At 29.9% G+C, this 21,219-nt stretch overlaps 1 protein-coding gene across 5 annotated transcripts; it reads left to right on the top strand.

Moving 5' to 3' along the window:
- The first annotated feature begins 970 nt into the window (after positions 1-970).
- Positions 971-19,852, top strand: LOC111390920 (50S ribosomal protein L15, chloroplastic-like). 5 transcript variants are annotated; one of them, XR_002702027.1, is made up of 4 exons: positions 971-1,589; positions 4,125-4,200; positions 6,741-6,892; positions 19,501-19,852. XR_002702027.1 is itself a non-coding variant. In XM_023016044.1 (4 exons), the coding sequence occupies exons 2-4, from the start codon at positions 1,544-1,546 to the stop codon at positions 19,713-19,715; spliced, it is 420 nt and encodes a 139-aa protein (XP_022871812.1). In that variant the 5' UTR covers positions 976-1,102; positions 1,360-1,543; the 3' UTR covers positions 19,716-19,852. The 5 variants fall into 5 exon arrangements, 3 of the variants coding, with proteins under 3 accessions (XP_022871812.1, XP_022871811.1, XP_022871813.1); XM_023016044.1 differs by lacking the exon at positions 4,125-4,200 and having other exon boundaries at positions 976-1,102; positions 1,360-1,589; positions 19,494-19,852; XR_002702026.1 differs by lacking the exon at positions 4,125-4,200 and having other exon boundaries at positions 973-1,589.
- The last annotated feature ends 1,367 nt before the right edge of the window (positions 19,853-21,219 follow it).

The raw sequence follows: 21,219 nt of genomic DNA, 5'->3' as shown, positions 1-21,219 counted from the left end.
GGTGTAGTAAAAAAGGGAGTTGTGGCCGACTGTAGGCTTTCTCAATTTGGTGACTCATTTGCACAATCAGGTCTATGGAGGAGACTGTGTAATTTTTAGGAGGTGGATGAAGGGTGGAAGGAGTATAGTCGTCGGCTGTTCGCGGTGGAGGTAATGCCAACGTCGGCGCCAATGGTTAAAGACAACTATGTGATTTTCACTTTTGGGGCGGGGGTGTTGTACAAAGAAGAGAGGCTTTTATATTCTTCTTTTATTTATTTTTTAATTTTTTGATTTAAAATTTTAAATTGTTTAACGTGATAAATAGAAAGTTATTATTTTACCATTTTAAAATTGATTAAGCCCTTGCTTGAGCCACATTATTTTCTTAAAAATGTATTTTTGAATAGTGTATTGATGAAAAATGTGTGGTTAAAAATTAAGAAAAAGTATTAAATTTGCGGGTAATATTATTTTATTGAAGAATGCGTATTTGAAATGATATTAAGCCCCTATTTATTTTTTATTATTTGGCTATTAAAATGAAAAATATGACTGTTATTCATCACATTAAGTCACTATATTTGAATTTCTATATTTTGTATGGGATCGTAACGATTATATTTTTTCTTCGCATTCTTACATTAATGGGAAATAAATGGAATATAAATTATTGTTTAAAAATGTATTTTTTCGAAAAAAAATTATAGATGTAACGGGACCTCAAACATGATCAAACTTACACCCTGTTTGGCCCCCATTACCTGAAAATGGTAATGGGGGGAATAGTATTTTTTAGAAAAATGAGTGGTTGAAAAAGAAGTTAAAGTTTTCGATTTACGTGTAATATTATTTTATAGAAGATTGTATGGTTGAAAATAGAAGAGAGAGAGAAATGTAATGTAATGTAATTTAATTTAATGTTAATCAAACAGGGGCTTAATTTTAGTGGTCAATTCACGGAAAGGGCGAGGAAACCATTAATCATCAAAAAGTAACGGGTAATCCAATCCAATCCCTGTCCATTTCTTATAATCTTTCCATGGCTTCTCTATTAGCCCTCTCTTCTCCCTTTCCTTCAACAACTATGCCAATCCTCCATTATCCTTCCTCTTCCTTTAAGGTACTAATTGATCCTCTCTATCTCCTTGTATTCAAGAATTATTAACACCTTCTTATATCTCCAAATTAATTAAATGCTACAATATAAAAAAACCAAGAAATCCCAATTTGGGATTCCATAAAGTTATGATTTTTCCACTTTCTGGACTAATCAGAGCAACATGAGAACTTTGAAGCTAATTCCAACTCCATTTCCTAGTATAAAACTGTTCCACCAAAAAACCAGAGCAAAATCACGACTAATTGCACTCAATTCAGGAGCTTCTTCTGTTGAAGAATCTTCTACAACTACACAGAGCGTTCGGTTTGGGCTCAATAACTTGGGTCCTCAACCCGGGTCCCAAAAGAAGGCGAAGAGAAAGGGAAGAGGTCACGCTGCTGGACAAGGGGGCAGCTGTGGGTTTGGAATGACGGAGTCCGAAAAGGGTTTGAAGGTTGCTAAATGCCGCTTTACCAGAGAATTCCTAAGTTGAGAGGGATTGCTGGAGGTAAATTTACCATAAAGACTCTTTCATTTGTGTGATTTTACGGAGTTTTTGGATTAATTTTGAAGATTATTGAGTTGGGCTTGTTTGATTTGTCTGAAAGTTGGGAGATTTTAAATAGTTGTGTTGATCTGGAATTGGTTTTAGGTTGTACTAATTGATGGGTGAAGTATTTTTACTGGTAAATAATATGTTTTATGTGCATTAGTTTAAGTGGTTGTGTGTTGATATGTATATTATTACTTCCTTTACATAAAATTTAAACGAAAGAGATGGATTTGTTTCCCATTTCTTGATTTCCTTTCGATGTGTATAATTCTATTAAACTGTAAATGTATGTAGTAATTCTGCTTATTGAGCAATTGTAAATATACATTATAACCTCTATAAATTAATATCCTTGGGACCATATAAATTATATTAATTCAAAGAGGTATTAATTAATCGATAAAATAATAATTTATAGAGTAAATTTACAATTCAATATGTTTAGGATTTCGGATATAGTTTTCAGTTGAACTGAACTTTTCTTCAACCCCCCCCCCCCCCCCCCCCCCCCCCCCCCCCCCCACACAACCAAAAAAAATAAAAATAAAAATAAAAATAAAATAAAATAAAATAAAATATAAAATAAAATCATTGTACTATGTACTTAATTAAATAATAGTCATTGTAATTCCATTAATTTAATTAAATGTATTCAATGAATTAGATTAAAAAAGTCTTTGTGAAAAAAAAAAAAAAAACCATTGTTATCAAAACTGGATCGAACTGGTCGGTTTGACTGGAAAACCCAAGAACCGGAGTGATAATCGGTCCGGTTGATGCATACTACGAGTATAACAATTGGCTAAAAAATCGTAAATCCTGGCTGTTCAACGGGAAATTGCGACCCGGATGCGACTTTACCAAGTTTTCCTGTTGGGTTTGTGAGAAAAAACTGAAAGTTAAAGAAATAATTATTCAAGAATCTGATTCAGCATATAGTGCCCATCTTTTTCAAGTTAAGAAGAAAGATTTTCTGATTGGTTTCATCCATCTTCTCCCATTTATCTTAGATTGACAGATTTAGCATGTGGTACCCAAAAAGAAAAAAGAAAAAATTGATTAGCAAAGACCAGTAGAGGTGCCGCCATCTTCAATCTCTTGGTAGGGATAGGTAGGAGTTGTTTAGTAGTGGGGTTCATTGTATTTTATTTGGGCCCATTTAGTTTTTATTTTATGTTTAGTTGTATATTGGCCCATTTAGTGTCAATTTCATGAGAAATGGGTATTAAAATAATTATTGGAAGTTAAATAATAAATATTAAAAATACTCTTTTGCTTGATACAAAATTCTAATAGGACATATATTGATGTATGAATTTTTTATTTAATTATAATATTTTTGGTTCAACCCTCTAACCCTTGACCCTCTTTCTTTTCCGGGTTTGTGTCCAGGTCGATTTTCAAAACATTGAAGAAACACAAAGTTTTCTTATATTTCATAATTAAAGTTGTTTCCCTTCTAAAACATGTTCAAAAATCAACCATGACAGATGAGATGCATAAAGCATTATGTGAGTAAGTTGGTAATGTTAACCTTCACAAACCGTCAAAATTTCCAGACATGGAGAAAGCTATTTCTAATTGATTTCTTCAATACCAGGATGGTGAGAATATAACACGATGGCTAATCTTGAAAAAGTCTAGAGGGACTATGAAAATATTAAACCCTAAAGAGACTTCAGAATTCAACTTTTCTTGAGGTTATCTTGAGAAGTTTAAGTGAAGACATGGTATTAAGTCATTTTATCGTTTTGGGAAAAGTTGATTAATTGGAGTCCACAAGGAAAAATAGAGCAGTTTGCAATGAAAGATGTTTTCAATATGGATGAAACAAGATCGTTTTATAGGTTAATGCCTGACCCCTTTCTTGCAAGAAAGCAACTTGAAGCAAAAAAGCAAGACAAAGAAAGGCTTACTACTGTTGTTTGTTGTAATGAAGATAACTGGAAAAAAATGTATATATATATTCATCCATGGATCATCAGAAAGTATGTAAAGCCATGTTGCTTCAAGTATTAACTATAAACAAATTGAATTGTCAATTCAATTCCAACATAAGATCGTGGATGACTAGGGTGCTTCTTGAGGAATATGTTTGGTTGCTTGACAAATAAATGTATCAGGAAATATTTAGACCCAACTATGTGGAATTAATCAGTAACAAGCAACAAGTCACTCAATTATTGTTTCTAGATGATTAAGTTTAAAATCAATTTTAAATCCTAAGTTAAACAATCACAAACATTCAAATCAAAAGCAAATAATTCCATACATGATCACGGAGGAAAACCACTTCTTAAGATCAAAAACCTCTGGGCAAAATTGTCAGAAATCCACTAAAAAGTTAATTTATAGTTAGTTCACACACCACTGAACTTTAGCTGACTCTAGGGCCACTTAACTTATAAATCACTAAGGAACTCTTTTGGTTGTGCGACTCGTACTTTCCATTAACTCTTGGCTATTTTTCTTTCCGCATGGATCACTAAGAACGAAGTCGTTCCGTACGCTGGAACTCTTAGCGCCTCTTCTCCAACTTCAGAACTCTGAAGGCTTATAGGTGAAGGTAAGATTTTTGGTGTTTTAGTAGGATCTTTTTGTATTTTGATCTGTGGCTGAGGCAAGAGATATATAGATATACATTTGATCTTCAATGGATATTCTCTTGACTAAATATATGGCTCAACCAATGAAAATATGTTTGGGATGAATATATGAATCAATGATCTTGGGGTTGAATTAAGAAATCAATGGATTGTGTTTTAGATCTTCGACAATGTAACCTTTAATGTAAAATAATGATTCTACATGCCTTTAGGATGGACTGGGCTTGGATATTTGTAATATGAAGAGTTTGAGGTTGAAATCAATTTGATATCTTTAACTCCTCCTAGGACTATACTATCAATCCACAACTATTTTGACTTAAATTACTATTTAAATGACCATGATTTTGAGTACGGATAAAATCAATTACAATTAGGACCTTACAAAATGCATGGGAGGAAAATTCTCTTGGTAATAGATAATTATCCAACCCATCCAGAAAGTATTGGAGGATTACCAAATGTTGAGTTATCTTTTTGCCGCCCAACATGACGTCAATATTCAACCATGTGATGCGCTGATAATAAGAGATTTGGAGACATTATCATAGATGATTTTACTGTATAATTTTGGAGGGCTATGAATTGGGGCAAAATAATCCAGAAAAAAAATAAGTGTTTTAGATGCAATCAATCTTGTAGTCTTAGCTTGTACAATAAATGTTCAGACAAAAACAATGTTAAATTGTTTTTGATATATTAAAAATTTGTTCATTAGAAGAACTGGCATGAATGAACCTAAATGAATCCTTACACGAAGAAGGCATTCGTCAACTTGAGACAATAATCAAAGATTTGAATTACCGTGATAGAATGGATGTAAATTACCTCTTGGAAAATGAAGCAAGTTCAAAGGTTTCAGGTTTAGAAGATATCATTGCTAACATCACTTAAAATCTTGTTGACAGTGAAGCTGAGGATGATATAATTACTTTAGAGCCTATTATGCTTAAGAAAGCACTCAAAACATCAACAATGCTTCATAATTTTTTATTGCAATTCAAGAATTTAACCCAAAACTTCTATATGCAATAAGAAAAAGTAGAGACGATAACTAACTAGATTTAAATTCCAGGAAAGAGCAAGTAATAATAGAAGTCATATTTTAATAATATATAATATTCAATTATATTTATAATTTTAGAAAATTATTAATTATGATACGAATAGGACCAAACAGTATTTAGCCTATTAGCCCAAGTCAGGACTGTAAAAATTTATTGTATAATAGAGCTACTAGTATTATTTTATACTGGTTATACTCTATGGAGTAATTATGCTCATTGAGGTTGTTATTTGTGGTAAAATAAGCCTCCACATAATGGGCTTGTTTGGTAGTGATTTTGAAAATTGATTTTTTGGTTGTTAAGAGAAAAGTGGGGGCCAATTGTGAGAGAGTAAGTCAAAAAATTACGATTGAAATTGTAAAATAATGGTAAAAAAATCAATTTTTTGGGGTGAAAAATCACTCACAAACGGGGCCAATATTTTGAAATTGACGGCGGTTTGAAAATTTTTAGCTTGAATAGAAGATTTCGGTCCATGTTCACTCATTTTGAAAAATAAAAATAAAAAAAGTCATTCCTTTATGTGTAAGAAACTTGGCATTTGTTTGGTGGAGATTAAAATTAGATTTTTATTAAATTTGGATTGGAAATGATGAAATGTGTGGTTGAAACCCTTTGTATCACATGAAATATGTGATTAAAATTAGTTGTTGACTTTGACTTAGATTAAAATCTAGATTTTAATCCTTACCAAATAGGGGTTTGAGTTAGAACAATTTTTAGAATTAGGTTTTAAGTAGCCAGAATATCTTATGGTCATAATTTTGAACTCCAATTTGGAGACAAAAGTTTTAGGGTGTTTCCTAGAATTAATTCTTAATTTTTTGGAATTTATTACTCTCTTTGTACTCACTCGAGTAATGCCAGAATAAACCTTGGGAATCTTGTTTTCTTTTTAGACTTTGGTTGCTACTCAAACCGTTGTAATGGGCATGCTCTCCTTTCTCTCCTCCTCTGCCTTTACCATGTATTTCATATCTTAATTCTTTTAACTTGTAGGCTTGCTAATTAGTTAATACACTCTTTCAGATATCTCAAAATCTATCACATATAATGATTTACCATTGTTAGATTTTAGAGTTTTCTAGTTCTCTTTTTCCCCATAAAACATTGATTTTTCGCTCCGAGCACACAACTGACTGAAAGGCAGCATTATTTTTGAAGTTCTTTTCAGACGCACAACCTACTGACAATCAAATAAGCAAGGAGAAGGGTTATGAAGGCAAGATAATTTTATCAATAATATAATCTAATACCATTACTTTGCCCAGTTAAAGCTTTTTAGATTCGAAGCTTCTGCATGCGTCTTACCTTGTAATGAAATGTTTGATAACCATAGATAGCTGTATTCTGGCTTTCTTCTCCATATCTCGACCTTGTATGTCATTTGAGTCAAATACTTACTAATACATGGATTCCTGTCACTAATTAAGACATGCATGTGGGACTACCAAAATATATCCCGGTGAACTTAAAAGATATTGAAGCTGCTGAATTCCAAGAGGGAGAAGAGGTCTCCCTGGAGTCCTTGAATAAGAAGGGTCTAATCAACCCTTCAGGAAGAGACTGGAGACTTCCTTTAAAGGTAACATCAATGTGCTATTATATGTTGGCTGAAGAATTAAAAATCTCCATGACGTGCTTATATTGAAGAAAAGAAATACTCATTTCTATGTTATAAGTTAGTGGACAATAGAGTTACTAGATGAAAGACACTCCATTAAGTGAGGTACTTCCAATCTTCTTGTCAACAACCCTTCGAAAAATGCCAAAAATTTCCCCAAAGCAAGGATCTGCTAGAAACTACCACATCATCCCCAGCAGCAAGTTGGAGAGGAACATTTAACTTGTTAAAACTTACTGCTAGATCTATGGAAATATCTAAAGCAACTAGGTCATTAGTAACAACCACACCTTGTGATACACACACACACATTCATGTGTATAGAAATGTACATATATGTATACATATACGCATATGTATATATACACATATATACAATTTATCATATACATATATGCGTGTATCATATACATATATGCATATGTATACATATATGATAGAGATAGAGATCAAAACTTAGAAATGAAGAAATGATATTTTTATTTTCAATAGACAAATTAAAGTACAAAATATTGAATATAATATTCAACTTTGAAATACAAGATAGATTTTTGAAAATTAGAAAGCTTAAAAAAAATTACAACGATTTTCTCGAACTTTCTTGAAGATGTTTTATCTCATGCTAAAACGTACTTGCTTCAGACCGGAGGTTTGGTCTTCTTTTATTTTTGAAGTTTAGGACTTGAAAAATTCTTAAATTTGTTGAAGGAATCTTGAAGTACAATAATATTGATTGTCTTTTTGTCCGCCACTTGTTCCTACCTTTTGAATAATGGCACTACTTTATTAAAGTTACTTTAATAAAGTAGTTATTTTCTTAGGTACCGGTAAAGTTGGCAAGAATAACTTTTGAGGTGGCAAACACATCTTGAATAACACATTTCTTGCATTATGGACACGATATGGTCTTAATATCAAGCCCATAACAATCATCTCCATTGCTTAGAGCATGGTCTGATTCTTAATTTGACCGAGAGGAAGATTCTCTCATAGAATGATTTTTCTTGAAGAGGCTTCAGCTACATTAGCAATCTTTTCAGATATGTTGACAATTCTTCTGGAGTTTTACTTTGAGTGAGCATAGTTAAAAGTCTTGATTTCTCTGAGAGTAAGTCAGCATATTTTTCTTGATCTTTCTTAGAAAGTTTTGGGATGTCAATATTTCTCTATTCAAGAATCCATGAATTAACAACTCTAGGACAGTAATTTGTTTCATGGAATTTTGACCTTTTTATTTTGAATCTTTGAACAATTTTCTTAATGCATAAATTTGAATCTGTATTTTGAGCTATTTGGAAATCCCTGTAGAACATCCAAGAAACCTTGAAATTGAGAGCGAAGAGGCTATAAAAATGTTTTTACCTCATTTTTGAAGTGTTTGGAGCCTTGACGAATAAGACTGGGTAAATCGTCTTATCAAGTCCAAAAAATTTGAACTACGTTTGAAACCATTTTGAAAAATTGTTTGAACAAGGTTGGTTAAAAATAATAAACCAAGAATGCATAATTGGTCTAAAGTAAAAAAATATTAAACCATGCACCTTTGTAGTCAAAATAATTGAAACGATCAAATGTATCATTTTTTTTTTTAATAATTTCATTCTCATTTTTCCCAAGGGTAGCAGCTCCCAGTCTTTATAAGACAATACTCTTTAAATTGAAATTTTTGAAAAATCTATATGCTTTGAGTTTTGAAGATTTGAAGTATGGGTTATTATAACAGATCCTGATTTTATGAGGAGAGCTTCATAATATCCCTTGTTTTTTTTGACATTTCTTAGCATGAAATGTAAATTTGGAGGAAAAATATCTCCGAGACAATCTTCAAAAGATGAATACCTATGAGACCATGAGGATTCCATCTTAAAAACATGACATTGAATAGGTTTTGAGTAATAATGAAAGACTTTTTGATGATTTACTTCTAGTAATTTTTCAGGACAATTGATATGGCTTTTCCAAACTTAGAAGGCTTTGGTAGTGGTTGGTTTGCATTTTTATTTTCCATTTTCATTTTCAAACGATTTTTAGTTTTTCCCGAAAACGGCCCGTTTTCCGCGTTTTGAGTGTTTTCGACATTTATAACTGAAAACACTAAAAACGATAAAAAGTCGTTATGCGTTTTCAGTTATAAATTTTAACTCGTTTTCGAAAATACGTTTTCGAAAACGACGGATCAAACGCGTTTTCGAAAATGAAAAATGGGCCGAAAACGGCAAACCAACCATAGCCTTAGTTTTTTTAGAAACCGTTTGAATGTTTTGAAAGAATTTTTTTGAAGTTAAGGTAGTTTTTTGTGAAGCACTTTAAGATTCATGAGAATCTTCAATTAATATTAAAGGAACTGTGGACTTTTTCTTATTTATCTTGGAGGAAGAAGACTCCATATTTCACTCACTGATCATTGTTTTGCAGAAACTTTCTTGTGAGGAAATTTGCAAGATAGTTTGATTTATCTTGTATATATAGAATTTTGAAATTAAAGCAAGATATGATAGCTTGTTGTCTTGCGAAAATTAGCTTTGGAACAAGGTTTTTCCCGTCTTTTTGTAAAACGTCCTTTGATGCTTTACAATCTACTTTTAGAACAAATTCTTTATAGATTAAATTATTTTGAAATTTTGAAATACACAGAACAATGGATAAAATTTCTTTTTTAATAGAATAGTTCTCTTGATGGTTGGTCCATACTCCACTATGAAATTTTTATGAACTATTCTTGGCTAGACTATTATGGAATTTGCTTTAAGGCTCTACCAAAACCTATGTCTGATGCATTGGTTTCTACAATGATGGAGGCTGTAGGGTCTAATATTGAAAGGCATGGGATACTTTTGATACCATCTTTAACTTTTCGTGCAGCTAAAGTATGCTCATGATTCCATGGGTCAAGTTTTTTTAGTCTTTTGAAAAAAGGGGTTCACATCAGCCTTATATTTTTAATAAAGTCTAACACGTAATTGAGACAATCTAAGAATCTTTGTAGGCTAAATTTATCCAAGATTTCATCAGGAAATTTATCGGTAAAATCATGACATCTTTGAATTGGGATAATGGTTCCTAAATGGATATTATGTCCTAGAAACCTGAATTTAGTTTGATAGAGAACAATTTTCTTAGTAGAAATCGCTAAACCATTTTTCTTGATTATATGCATAAATGTGTTGATATGCTTAAAATATTGCTTCATACTTTCTGAAAATATGAGAATATCATTAATATAAAAAATAATAAAGTTTGAAAAAGAATTAAAAATATCATTCATGAGTTTTTGAAATTTTGTAGAGATATTCGATCCATTGAACTCATAATTATATGGAAGGGAAACAACATATTTCTTTCTATCCCCGAAAGCATTTGAAATAGAAGAGCATATTTCTTTGTCAATTTGATTTTAGAAATTTGAAATTTTTTCTTTAATTGAAGAATTTGCAATTGTTCTTCAATTCTTTGAAACTTGATTTCTTCTTTAAAAAATTTGATATGATTCCTTTTAAAATTTATATTATTAATAATTTTTGAAATAGATAAGTATTAGCATCTTTATAGGAAGGGGGATTTGTAAATTTGGAAATATAAATAATCATGACATTACTATAATAAATGTCCTATGAAAAAGTTAAGATAAATAATCTGTAAATTGATGAAGGTATTAAATTAAAACTTCTCAAGCTTGTCAACTCTAGTTCTGATGATGATTCTATTTCTAATTTAGAATGTGTTTATCAACAACAAGAAGATTTTGGCATTGAAACTAGTTCAGACTAGCCAAAATAAAGGGCTCTGTGGTTGTAATACTGTAAATGTTCTTACTAAAGAGGAAAAACTTATTAAAAAGATAGTTGATCAAATTGATGATCCTCAACTTGAAAATAAGTTCGTTACTCTTTTACCTTCAAATCTTATTTTTGAGCCTTTCAATATGCAAATTGTTATGAATTGTTTCAAAAATGAGATTTAAAATCAGAAATAAAGATTATGAAAACACAAATCTTTACTCTTGAACGTCAAATGAAAGAAGTACGAACATTAGTTGTATTTCTTAAAGCCAAAGATTTAGAACAAGAATATGCTCATAGATCTTATTCTTCAAATATTCATTTCAAAAATATATTTTATCATGTAAAATATTTAGACCAAGAAATAATTCTTGGAATACCTTTTATTGTTCAAATATATCCTTTTAAAGCTGATTCCAAAGGATTTACTACAATTTTTAGTCAAGAAATATCTTTCAAATTTACAAATCCCCCTTGTTATAAAGATGTCAATATTTTAAAGGAAGCATCTATTTAAAAAATTATTAATAACATTAATTTCAAAAAGAATCATATCAAATTTTCTTAAAGAAATAATCAAATTCCAAAGAATTGAAGAACAATTGCAAATTCTTCAATTAAAGAAAAAATTTCAATTTCCAAAATCAAATTGACAAATGCTTTCTGGGATGGAAAGAAACATGTTGTTTCCCTTCCATATAATTCTGAGTTCAATGAATTAAATATCTGTACAAAATTTCGTCATTTTCAAATGAACAAAGAATTATTAGATCATTGTATCAAGGAAATTAAAGATTTACTTGATAAATAATTTGGCCAAGCAAGTCTCATTGAAGTTGTTCAGCTTTCTATGTTAACAATTTTGCTGAAATTGAACGAGATGCTTCGTGTCTTGTTATCAATTACAAACCTCTAAATAATGTTCTTCCGTAGATTAGATATTCATTACCTCAAAAGAAAGATTTGTTAAATAGATTATACATAGTTGTTATCTTCTTAAAATTTGATATGGAGTCAGGTTTCTGACAAATTCAAATTAAAGAAGAAGATAGGTACAAAACTGTTTTCAATTTTCATTTTGGTCAAATATGAATGGAAATTTATGCTACTAATTCTTAAAAATGCTCCTTCGGAATTTCAAAAAATCATGAATGATAGTTTTAATCATTTTCCAAACTTTATTATTGTTTATATTGATGATGTTCTCATACTTTCAGAGAGCATAGAACAACATTTTAAGCATATAAATATATTCATGCATATAGTCATGAAAAATGTTTTAGCAGCCTCCATTATTGTAGAAATCGATGCGTCATACTAAATGCTGCTGTCAAAAGTATCCCATGTCTTTCAATATTAGACCATATAGCCTCCATTATTGTAGAAACCGATGCGTCATACTTAGGTTTTATTGGAATCTTAAAGCAAATTCTAAAACAGTTTAGCCAAGAACAGCCGGTAAGATTCCATAGTGGAGTGTGGAACGGTCCTCAAGAGACTACTCTATTATCAAAAAAGAAATTTTATCCATTGTTCTGTGTATTTCAAAATTTCAAGATGATTTAATTAGTAAAGATTTTTTTTTTTAAAAAACAGATTGTAAAGCATCAAATGAGGTTTTACATACATAAAAAACCTTATTTCAAAGCAGATTTTCGCAAGATAGCAAGTTATCTTATCTTGCTTTGATTTTAAAATTCTATATATGCAAGATAAATCAAATTATATTGCAAATTTTCTCACAAGAGTTTCTGTAGGACAAATATTAGTGGGTGAAATATGAAGTCTTATTTCTCCAACATAAATAAGAAAAATTCCAGTGTTCCTTTATTATCAATTGGAAATTCTCAGTGCTTTACAAAAAATTACCTTAACTTCAAAAAATTTCTTCTAGAACACTCAGAAGGTTCCTCATAAAACTAAGCCTTGTAACTTTAGAAAAGCCATATTCACTGGTTCTGAAAAATTACCAGAAATAAATCATCTAAAAGTTTTTCGTTATTACTCAAAACCTATTCAATATCATGTCTTTGAAATGGAATCCTCATGGTATTCATCTCTTTAAGATTGTCTCGAAGATATTTTTACTCCAAATTTACATTTCATGCCAAGAAATGTCAGAAAAACAAGGGATTATTAGGAAGTTATCCTCATAAAATAGGATATGTTATAATAGCCTACACCTCAAATCCTCCTACAAAAATTTCAATGCAAATGGTATCATCTTATGAAGATTGGGGGCAGCACCCTTGGGAAGAAAATAGAATGAAATCATTAAAAAAGGATACATTCAATCGTTTCAATTATTTTGACTACAAAGATGCGTGATTTAATGATTTTTCACTTTAGACCAATTTATGCATTCTTGTTTTATTCTTTTTAACCAAGATTGTTCAAACAAATTTTCAAAATGATTTCCAACGGAATTTGAATTTTTTGGACTTGATGAGACAATTTTACCCATTCTTACTCGTCAAGGCTTCGAACACTCAAAAAATGAGGCAAAAATATTTTTACGGCCTCAAAAAAATCCTTTATTTTAGTTCGCCCTCAATATCAATGTTTCTTGAATCTTCTGCTGAGATTTCCAAATAGCGCAAAATATATACTGAAATTTCTGAGTTAAGAAAATTGTTGGAAGATTCAAAATAAAATGGTTGTCCAAATTCAATCAAACAAATTGTTGTCCTAAAGTTATTAATTCATTGATTCTTGAACAGAGTAGTATTGACATTCCAAAATCTTCTAAGAGAGATCAAGAAAAACACGCCGACTAACTCATAGAGAAATCAAGACTTTTAACTATGTTCACTCAATGTAAAACTCCAGAAGAATTGTCAATAATATCTGAAAAGATTGCTAATTTAGTTGAAGCCTCTTTAAGAAAATCAAAATCTATGAGAGAGTCTTCTTCTCCATCAATTTCAGAATCAGACCATCCTCTAAGCAATAAAGATGATTATTATGGGCTTGATATTGACGAATTAATCACCTAAGAAAATCAAAGAAATTCAAAATGACTATATGGACCAAATTATCTTGATGAATTAAGTCAACATAAACATGTTATTCAAGATGTGTTTGCTACCGCAAAAGTTATTCTTGCCAACTTTATTGACACTCAAGAAAATAACAACTTTATTAAAGTAACTTTAATAAAGTAGTACCATTATTCAAAAGGCAGGGACAAATGGCCAACAAAAGGACAATCAATATTATTATCTTTCAAGATTCATTTAACAAATTCAAGAATTTTTCAAGTCCGAAGGTTTAAGTTGGAAATTATAATTATCAAGCAGAACAGACAAAACATAATGAAGATGAAGGAGAATGTGGATATTTTGAAATAAAAGACTATGAAAGTGAAGACGAGATTACTGTATTAGAAAAAGATAGTAAAGAGGACGAAAGTGAAGGTGATGAAAAAGAATTTGGATATATAGATATGGAATATTATAAAAATCTTAGAAAAGCTAGAGAGATAGAAATTAAAATGTTAATAGAATAAGACCAAGAAAATTTAGAAACTAAGATGGAGGAAGCTAGCAAAGGAACTAAATTAGAAACATATCAAGAATTCAGAAAAAGAATCTGTTTAAGCTTTGGTGGGAAAATTTTGAAAGATCTGTTTAATACGTATATAGTATCTATCATACTAAACTCTAAAGTTCGAGATCTGTTTAATACGTATATAGTATCTATCATACTAAACTCTAAAGTTCGGTAGAAAATGTCGTCTTCTTCAAGGATTGTAGAATCAAAGGAAATTGTAGAATGATTATGTTTAAGAAAGGCTGAATTTTTGGTTGATTCGTATTTGAGACCATGCTTGATAAAGTATCTATTTTCATTGTGAAAATAGCTTAAAATCTGAGAAAAATCTATAATTTCTTATACAACTAAATTCTTTATAAAGCTTCGAATGATACTAGCACAATCACCAAATTTTTGTTTTAATTCATATTAAGTCTTTTTTTGCCCTGCAGCTGTAGAATTTGTTAGTTCAATAAGTATTTCTATTTTATCAGAATAATTTCTACTTGTGGAAGCAGCATCTTTGGAAATGAGTCTTTCAAGAGTATCTCTAGAACTAAGTATTTTTAAACATCTTGTAACTGAAGAATCTTATTTTGGTATTTACTAATAGTCTGTTGGGACGAAGAGATTTCATTATCAAGGATTTGTAGTCATTCTTCTAATGAATGCATTCTAATATTCAAATTTCTAATAACTTTGGTCATAGTTTCACAACTATAGCAAAGTTGTATCGATGAGGATAAAGATGATGCTTGAGAAGTAGTGGTTTGCATAGTATGTCTAACTCTTTCAGATATATAAAAATTAAGTTCTATAATTTCTCTACAGAAATTTAAAGCTTACTCAAGTGTATAAAATTCTTTGAAAAGGGGTTAAGAAATTTTTCGACTTGTAGTACTTCTGGCCGATAATTGTATATACCAGATTTTCTACCTTTAATTACTGCAAAGAAACTAAAATTTCTGTTTTCTACTTGATTATGAATCTGTCTAAAATGATTAATTAAGGCATTAGTGCTGTCTAATTTTTGTTTAGAGTTACAAGCCATCCAAAGATTATTTAGTAGATGTTCTTTTTTTGGTAGTCTTTCTAAATTATTTCTTCTAAATCGAAGATTAGATCCTTGTGGAGCCACTCTTAGAGTGACATTTCCAAAGTTATCATTTTTTGATCCATCTGAATCATGAAGATAATGAATTAGAAAATTAATAACTTGCTTACTTAAATTTTCAGCTAAAATATTATTTTCATCTATATGTTCTATATTAATGTGATAACTATTTAGTATCTCATATAATTTTAACCATCTTATATGTCTTATCTTGTCAAAATTTGTCTTTTTAATAAATTTTACTAGAGCCTTACAATTTGTTCTTATTGTAAATTCATTGTTTAAAAATAATTTAAGGCTTTTTATACTATGTATGATGGCTATTATTTCATAATCTAAGCTAGTTAAACAATTTTATTTTATTTTATATTTTCCGCTAGCATATCTACATTTCTTTTCTTCTTTTTTATTACTATATTTATTTGGTTTGGAATATAAAATTTCTCCCTATCCTAATTCACATCTATCTATTTCTATTATTTTATACTCACTATCTAATGTTAAATTGTTGACTTCTTCTTTTATTCTTTTAACGAGTTCTATATTTGATTGATTAAAATATTTTGTCCTTTACTGGACAATTTACTATACCATGGTCCTAATTTCTTTTTCAAGTCTTTAATAAAATGTCTAACATAATTTAATATTCCTAAAAAAAGCTTGTAATTTTTTAGTTTCTTCAATTTTGCCTGGAAATAGTAAAATTGTTTGTAATATGTGTGGTTGCAATTGGATCTTTCCTTCTTCTAGAATTATTTCTAAAAAATTATTTTTTGGCTTATTTATTTTCTTTTTCTTTTTACTTATAATTAAATCATTTTTTATGAACTTATTCAAAGTTATCTTTAGATGCTTCATATGTTTTTTATGATCTTTACTATGTACTAAAATATTATCTATATATACACAAACAAATGGAAAAGAATTAAATATGCAATCCATCTTTCTTTGAAAAATAGAAGGTATATTTTTTAATCCAAAAAACATAACTAACCATTCAAAATATTTTAATAGAGTAGTAAAAGCTGCCCATGGAATGGTCTCTTTTGCCATTTTTATTTGCCAAGATCCAGATTTACAATTAAATATAGAAAATATCTTACTATCTTGTATTTTATTTATTAACATATCTTTATCATGTATTTTATATCCATCTTCTATGGTATTGTCATTTAATCTTTTGTAGTTTATGACCATTCTTGCTTTTCCTCTTTTAATTTCACTAAGATTTTTATTCATAAAGACTACTGATCTATGTTAGCTACTAGATGATCTCATTACTTTTAAACCTAATAACTCTTTAATTTGTATATTAAAATCTTCTATATCTTGATTTGTATATTTTATTTCTGCTGTTCTAATTTTTTTATTTTCATTTATGATTTCTAATTTAGCTTCTATTTTATTTTTATTCCTATAGCGACTTCATTATTATCCTTCATTCGTACTATTAATAGCATGGTATTGCATGTATTGTGTCTTTATCATTCAATATAAAACATATAGATGCCACAGTTCTTACTTATTACTTTATACTCATTTGTCTTATCAAGTAAATGTCTTCAGCTGATGACATACACCAAAGGATCTCATCTCGATTATGTCAGTAAACTCATATATGATTGATTACTATGCAAAAATATTAGGACATATGACTGAACCTTGTGACTGCTCCATCATACAGGTCGTTAATAACATTGGTGTATCTAATAGATAATTAATAACATTGTTGTATATAATGTTCATTTTTTCTCTAGCACCTGGCATAGCACTTTACTAGGCATCTTATTGTGGGCTTGTTTCTTTTTCTTTCTTTTATTTAAAAAATAAAAAATAAAATAAAACCTTGTCATTAATCTCTTATTCAAGTGAATGGCTTCCATTGTAAATCTTCCTAACATAAAAACCTTTTTGTTTTAATAAACTGGTGAATAAGAACTCAATTGATGGTTTATTCATGCTTTTCTGTCATCCTCTTCTATTTCTTGTGCTGTGGAGGAAAACAGGGGTATCATTGGCTTGCCTTCTCAATTAACAAGGACTAAATATCTAATTCATTTTCAATTAACCTAACTCTAATCAAATAACAAAATTACATATATGGTTTGTATTAACAACCTAAATCTATAGCTAACCTAAGTGATCTAACTATTAAGTGGTAGGAAGCGTTTATGAATACTCATTAAATTACAAAAGCACTAGGATCCCAAATCCTTCCGTTCATCAATCTAAATATTAATTCCATAATTTGATGACATTTATTTGGATATGAAGATCAATGTTCATATCTTTTTTAATAATCTTTCTCAAGTAGAATCAAACATATCCTCACATATGACCCATTAATATCTATATTTCGAATGCGAATATATGAAGATGCATTAATCACAAGAACAATCGATTAGATCATGCAAAGCATAGTCATTTATCGCCAACATATGGAGAAACTTACAGTTATTGCTACTTGTGCTAAGTTCAAACATATCTTCACATATGACCCATTAATATCTATATTTCGAATGCGAATATATGAAGATGCATTAATCACAAGAACAATCGATTAGATCATGCAAAGCATGGTCATTTATCGCCAACATATGGAGAAACTTACAGTTATTGCTACTTGTGCTAAGTTTCTATTCATTCTTCCGCTTGCCAATAGAAATTATTCATTAATACAATTAGTTGCCAATTACTTGAAAAGAATTAAACTCCTAAGAATCATTCAAATCAAACCAACATTTAAAGTGTCAAAATCCAAAATTTAATATCAAAACATAGGGTTCAACATTATCCTAGCATCTGTAAAACTAGTCGAGCATCGTAATAATACAGAAACACGATTTAGAGCGATACATCATCACCTGAAATTAAAGGTTGGGAAGAAATATGCAAAACACTCTTGAATCTTGAATTCATTCAACGGTTCTTGAATTGTCTCCGTGATATCTTCTTTTTCTTCGACTCCAAACAATAATGTGTGAATTGATGTAGAGTTGATGTTTTGTATCACAAGCTTCTTTAAAGCTTGAAGGAATATCTCAATTTTGGGAACAAAATCTTCTGGGAATTTTATCCATGAGATTGCAAGGTAAGGATACCTGCAATTGCACATGCTTAGCTTTTTGCCTGCATGAACTGATCCATCTTGGAGTTCTGCAGGTCTTGCAATCGTAATGGGACACTGCTTGCGATAGCAAGGAATAGAATGTTTTCTTGCTTACAACTTGCTCTCTAAATTTTCTCTTTTGTTCAGCTCTGGTCCCTTCTTATTTGCATCTTGGGTACTTCATCTTTAAACCATTGTACTTCAATCAACATCATTTCACAATCGTCCGTAACTGATCCAATGCAAGTTTCAAGAGTTTGCAATTTAGTCTTTAAACTTTTTCAAACGATGGATTTAGCTCCCGACACTTGTGAATCTCTTCCAATTGCTCCATTAATGCTTCCAATTGATCATATGCAATTAGATTGATCTTCAATTGAACCGAATGAACTCTTATCCCCACACCAATTGCATTATAATGCATTTTATTTCGGGGATGTACCCTTATACCTATAATATTAACATAATTAACCTATATTAGATAGATTTTCTCTCAATTAGTAATAAATAATCGCATTTTATGTCGGGGATGTACCCTTATACCTATAATATTAACATAATTAACCTATATTAGATAGATTTTCACTCAATTAGTAATAAATAATCGAGCATAGAAGTCCAAATAAGTGTATATATTACACTGAGTATTGCACAATTAACTTTTTAGTCATGATAGTTGAGTGTTGAGAACCACTAAGTAGGTATGGGATGTTATAGGTCGTATAGGTGTAATTTTTTTCAATCATTCTCTTTCTTTAGAGCTACTAATTTTCTCAATACATTGTGTCATCTCAACCTAGAAACTTTTTGTTACTAGCTTAATTGGAAATTTATAACTGCCCTCATCAACTTGTTAATTTGAATTTATGGGTTCGACGCAAAAGCCATAGGTGGTGGTTATCATTTAAGCACAAGAATAATGCATGCATCTAGATGAACTAATACACTACACTTCATGTATGAAAAGGAGGAAGAAAATGTTCTTTACTACATGGTGTTAAGTTGCTCATCTTTCTTTCTTTTCAAATCTTAGGTGATGGAGAACTGAGTGTGAAATTAAACTTCAAGGCTCGTGCCTTGTCGACTGCAGCAAAGGAGAAGCTTGAGGCTGCAGGTTGTTCCTTGACTGCTCTTCCCGGTCGAAAGAAGTGGGTGAAGCTATCCGTCGTAAAGAACCTTGCATGTGCTGAAGAATACTTTGCCAAAAATAGGGCTGCAACGGACTCATCCGTCTCCCCTTCTGCTTAAAGCCCAAACTTGTGTGGAATTGTCACTTATGAGAGAGGTAGAGCAATATTCAATGAATTTGGGGAACCTTTTATTCCATTCAGAATATTTGTTTCTTTCTTTGGTGCTTTTCATTAAATCAATTGAGAATTTATTTATTCAAATTGTGGTATTGGCATTTTGCGACTTTTCAATTCTCGAGAGGCAGTTGATAGTCAGCAGAATTTCGACGTCGTTAAGGCCAGTTTTCGATTATCAAAAAATCTCTAAAGTTTTAGGGAATTGGTAAATTTTGAAAAGAGTGATTACGGAATAATATATATAATCTACTAACCTCAGATTTTGAGAAGTAACAACAATGTTATTTATCAAATGGGTAAATTGTATTTAAAACACAATTTTTATTTTTTGCACCACATTTTAATTAAACCTAAGTCTCTGAGTCTTTATTCATTATAACATTTATGCTCTTAACAATTTCTATGTCATTTTTATACTCAAAATTTTTATTAGTTAACATATTTTATATTTGATCTTAGTTTATGTCCAAAAAGTTCATTGAAACACTGTATAACAACTTATTTTTCTATCATAGTTTAAGAAAACAATTAAATAAAAAAAATATGAAAAATATTTTAGCATAAATCATTATTAAGAACGAGATGTACTAATTAATGGAAGACCGAAGATAAGAAATTGACCAAAAAATTAAATAAATAATTCTTACAATGAGTAAAGATTGAAAAGCTTAACTATAATTAAAATGTGGTGTAAGAAATAAAAATTGTTGGGGGCAATATAATGATCCTTATTCTGCTTTTACTTTTCCATTTGTTCATTATTAAAAGACCAATTTTAACCTAATTAGTAAAGTAATGCCTTTTATGTCCTGAGTTTATTAGTATTCAATAAATCATCTTCCATTTCGCAATCCACATTAAAATTAAATTAGGCTTATTTGATATTTTTCCTATTACACGAATGTGGTTATATTGAGAAACCTTCCTAAACCAAGTTTGATGCATTACAGATAATAGATTTATTTGAATTTTTTAACTATAGGGATTATGCTTTTATTTTATAATTGAATAAATTTTGAGATTTAATAGATGATATTTTATAATTTAATTATTGTAAGAACATTGCCTTAAAAATATTTGATATATTACTTATTATTATAAAAATAAATAAATTTTACATTACTAATAATATTAATAATTATACTTCATGTTCATTTTAGTAATTATACATAAGCACAACAACAAATCACTTTTGCTTATAGAATACTCCAATGTTGATTACGAAATAGATAACAATTTTGAAAGGCAAAGGGACAGGATCAAGGTAGCTCAATCTCGATCAATTGAGATTTTCACTACGTGAGATGCTGTCAGGATAGGACAAGATTAACATATCACAATTTTCCGTCACATTTCTCTATTTACTTATTTCTTTTTTCAATTTGATTTAATTTAAACTATAAATAATGGTAAAATGATTATAAAAAATAAGAATCGAGGTGGAA

This window comes from Olea europaea, unplaced genomic scaffold (genome assembly GCF_002742605.1).
Source record: "Olea europaea var. sylvestris unplaced genomic scaffold, O_europaea_v1 scaffold727, whole genome shotgun sequence".
In the NCBI taxonomy this organism is placed as follows: Eukaryota; Viridiplantae; Streptophyta; class Magnoliopsida; order Lamiales; family Oleaceae; genus Olea; species Olea europaea.
The sequence above is the reverse complement of the archived record's forward strand: the minus strand, read 5'-3'. Positions and strand labels throughout refer to the sequence as shown.

Bases quoted from the DNA above. Each gene is read 5' to 3' on its own strand.
- LOC111390920 (XM_023016044.1), top strand. From the start codon at position 1,544: ATGCCGCTTTACCAGAGAATTCCTAAGTTGAGAGGGATTGCTGGAG. The intron at 1,590-6,740 runs GTAAATTTACCA...TCACTAATTAAG, and splicing joins GTTGAGAGGGATTGCTGGAG to ACATGCATGTGGGACTACCA. The intron at 6,893-19,493 runs GTAACATCAATG...CTTTCTTTTCAA, and splicing joins ACTGGAGACTTCCTTTAAAG to ATCTTAGGTGATGGAGAACT.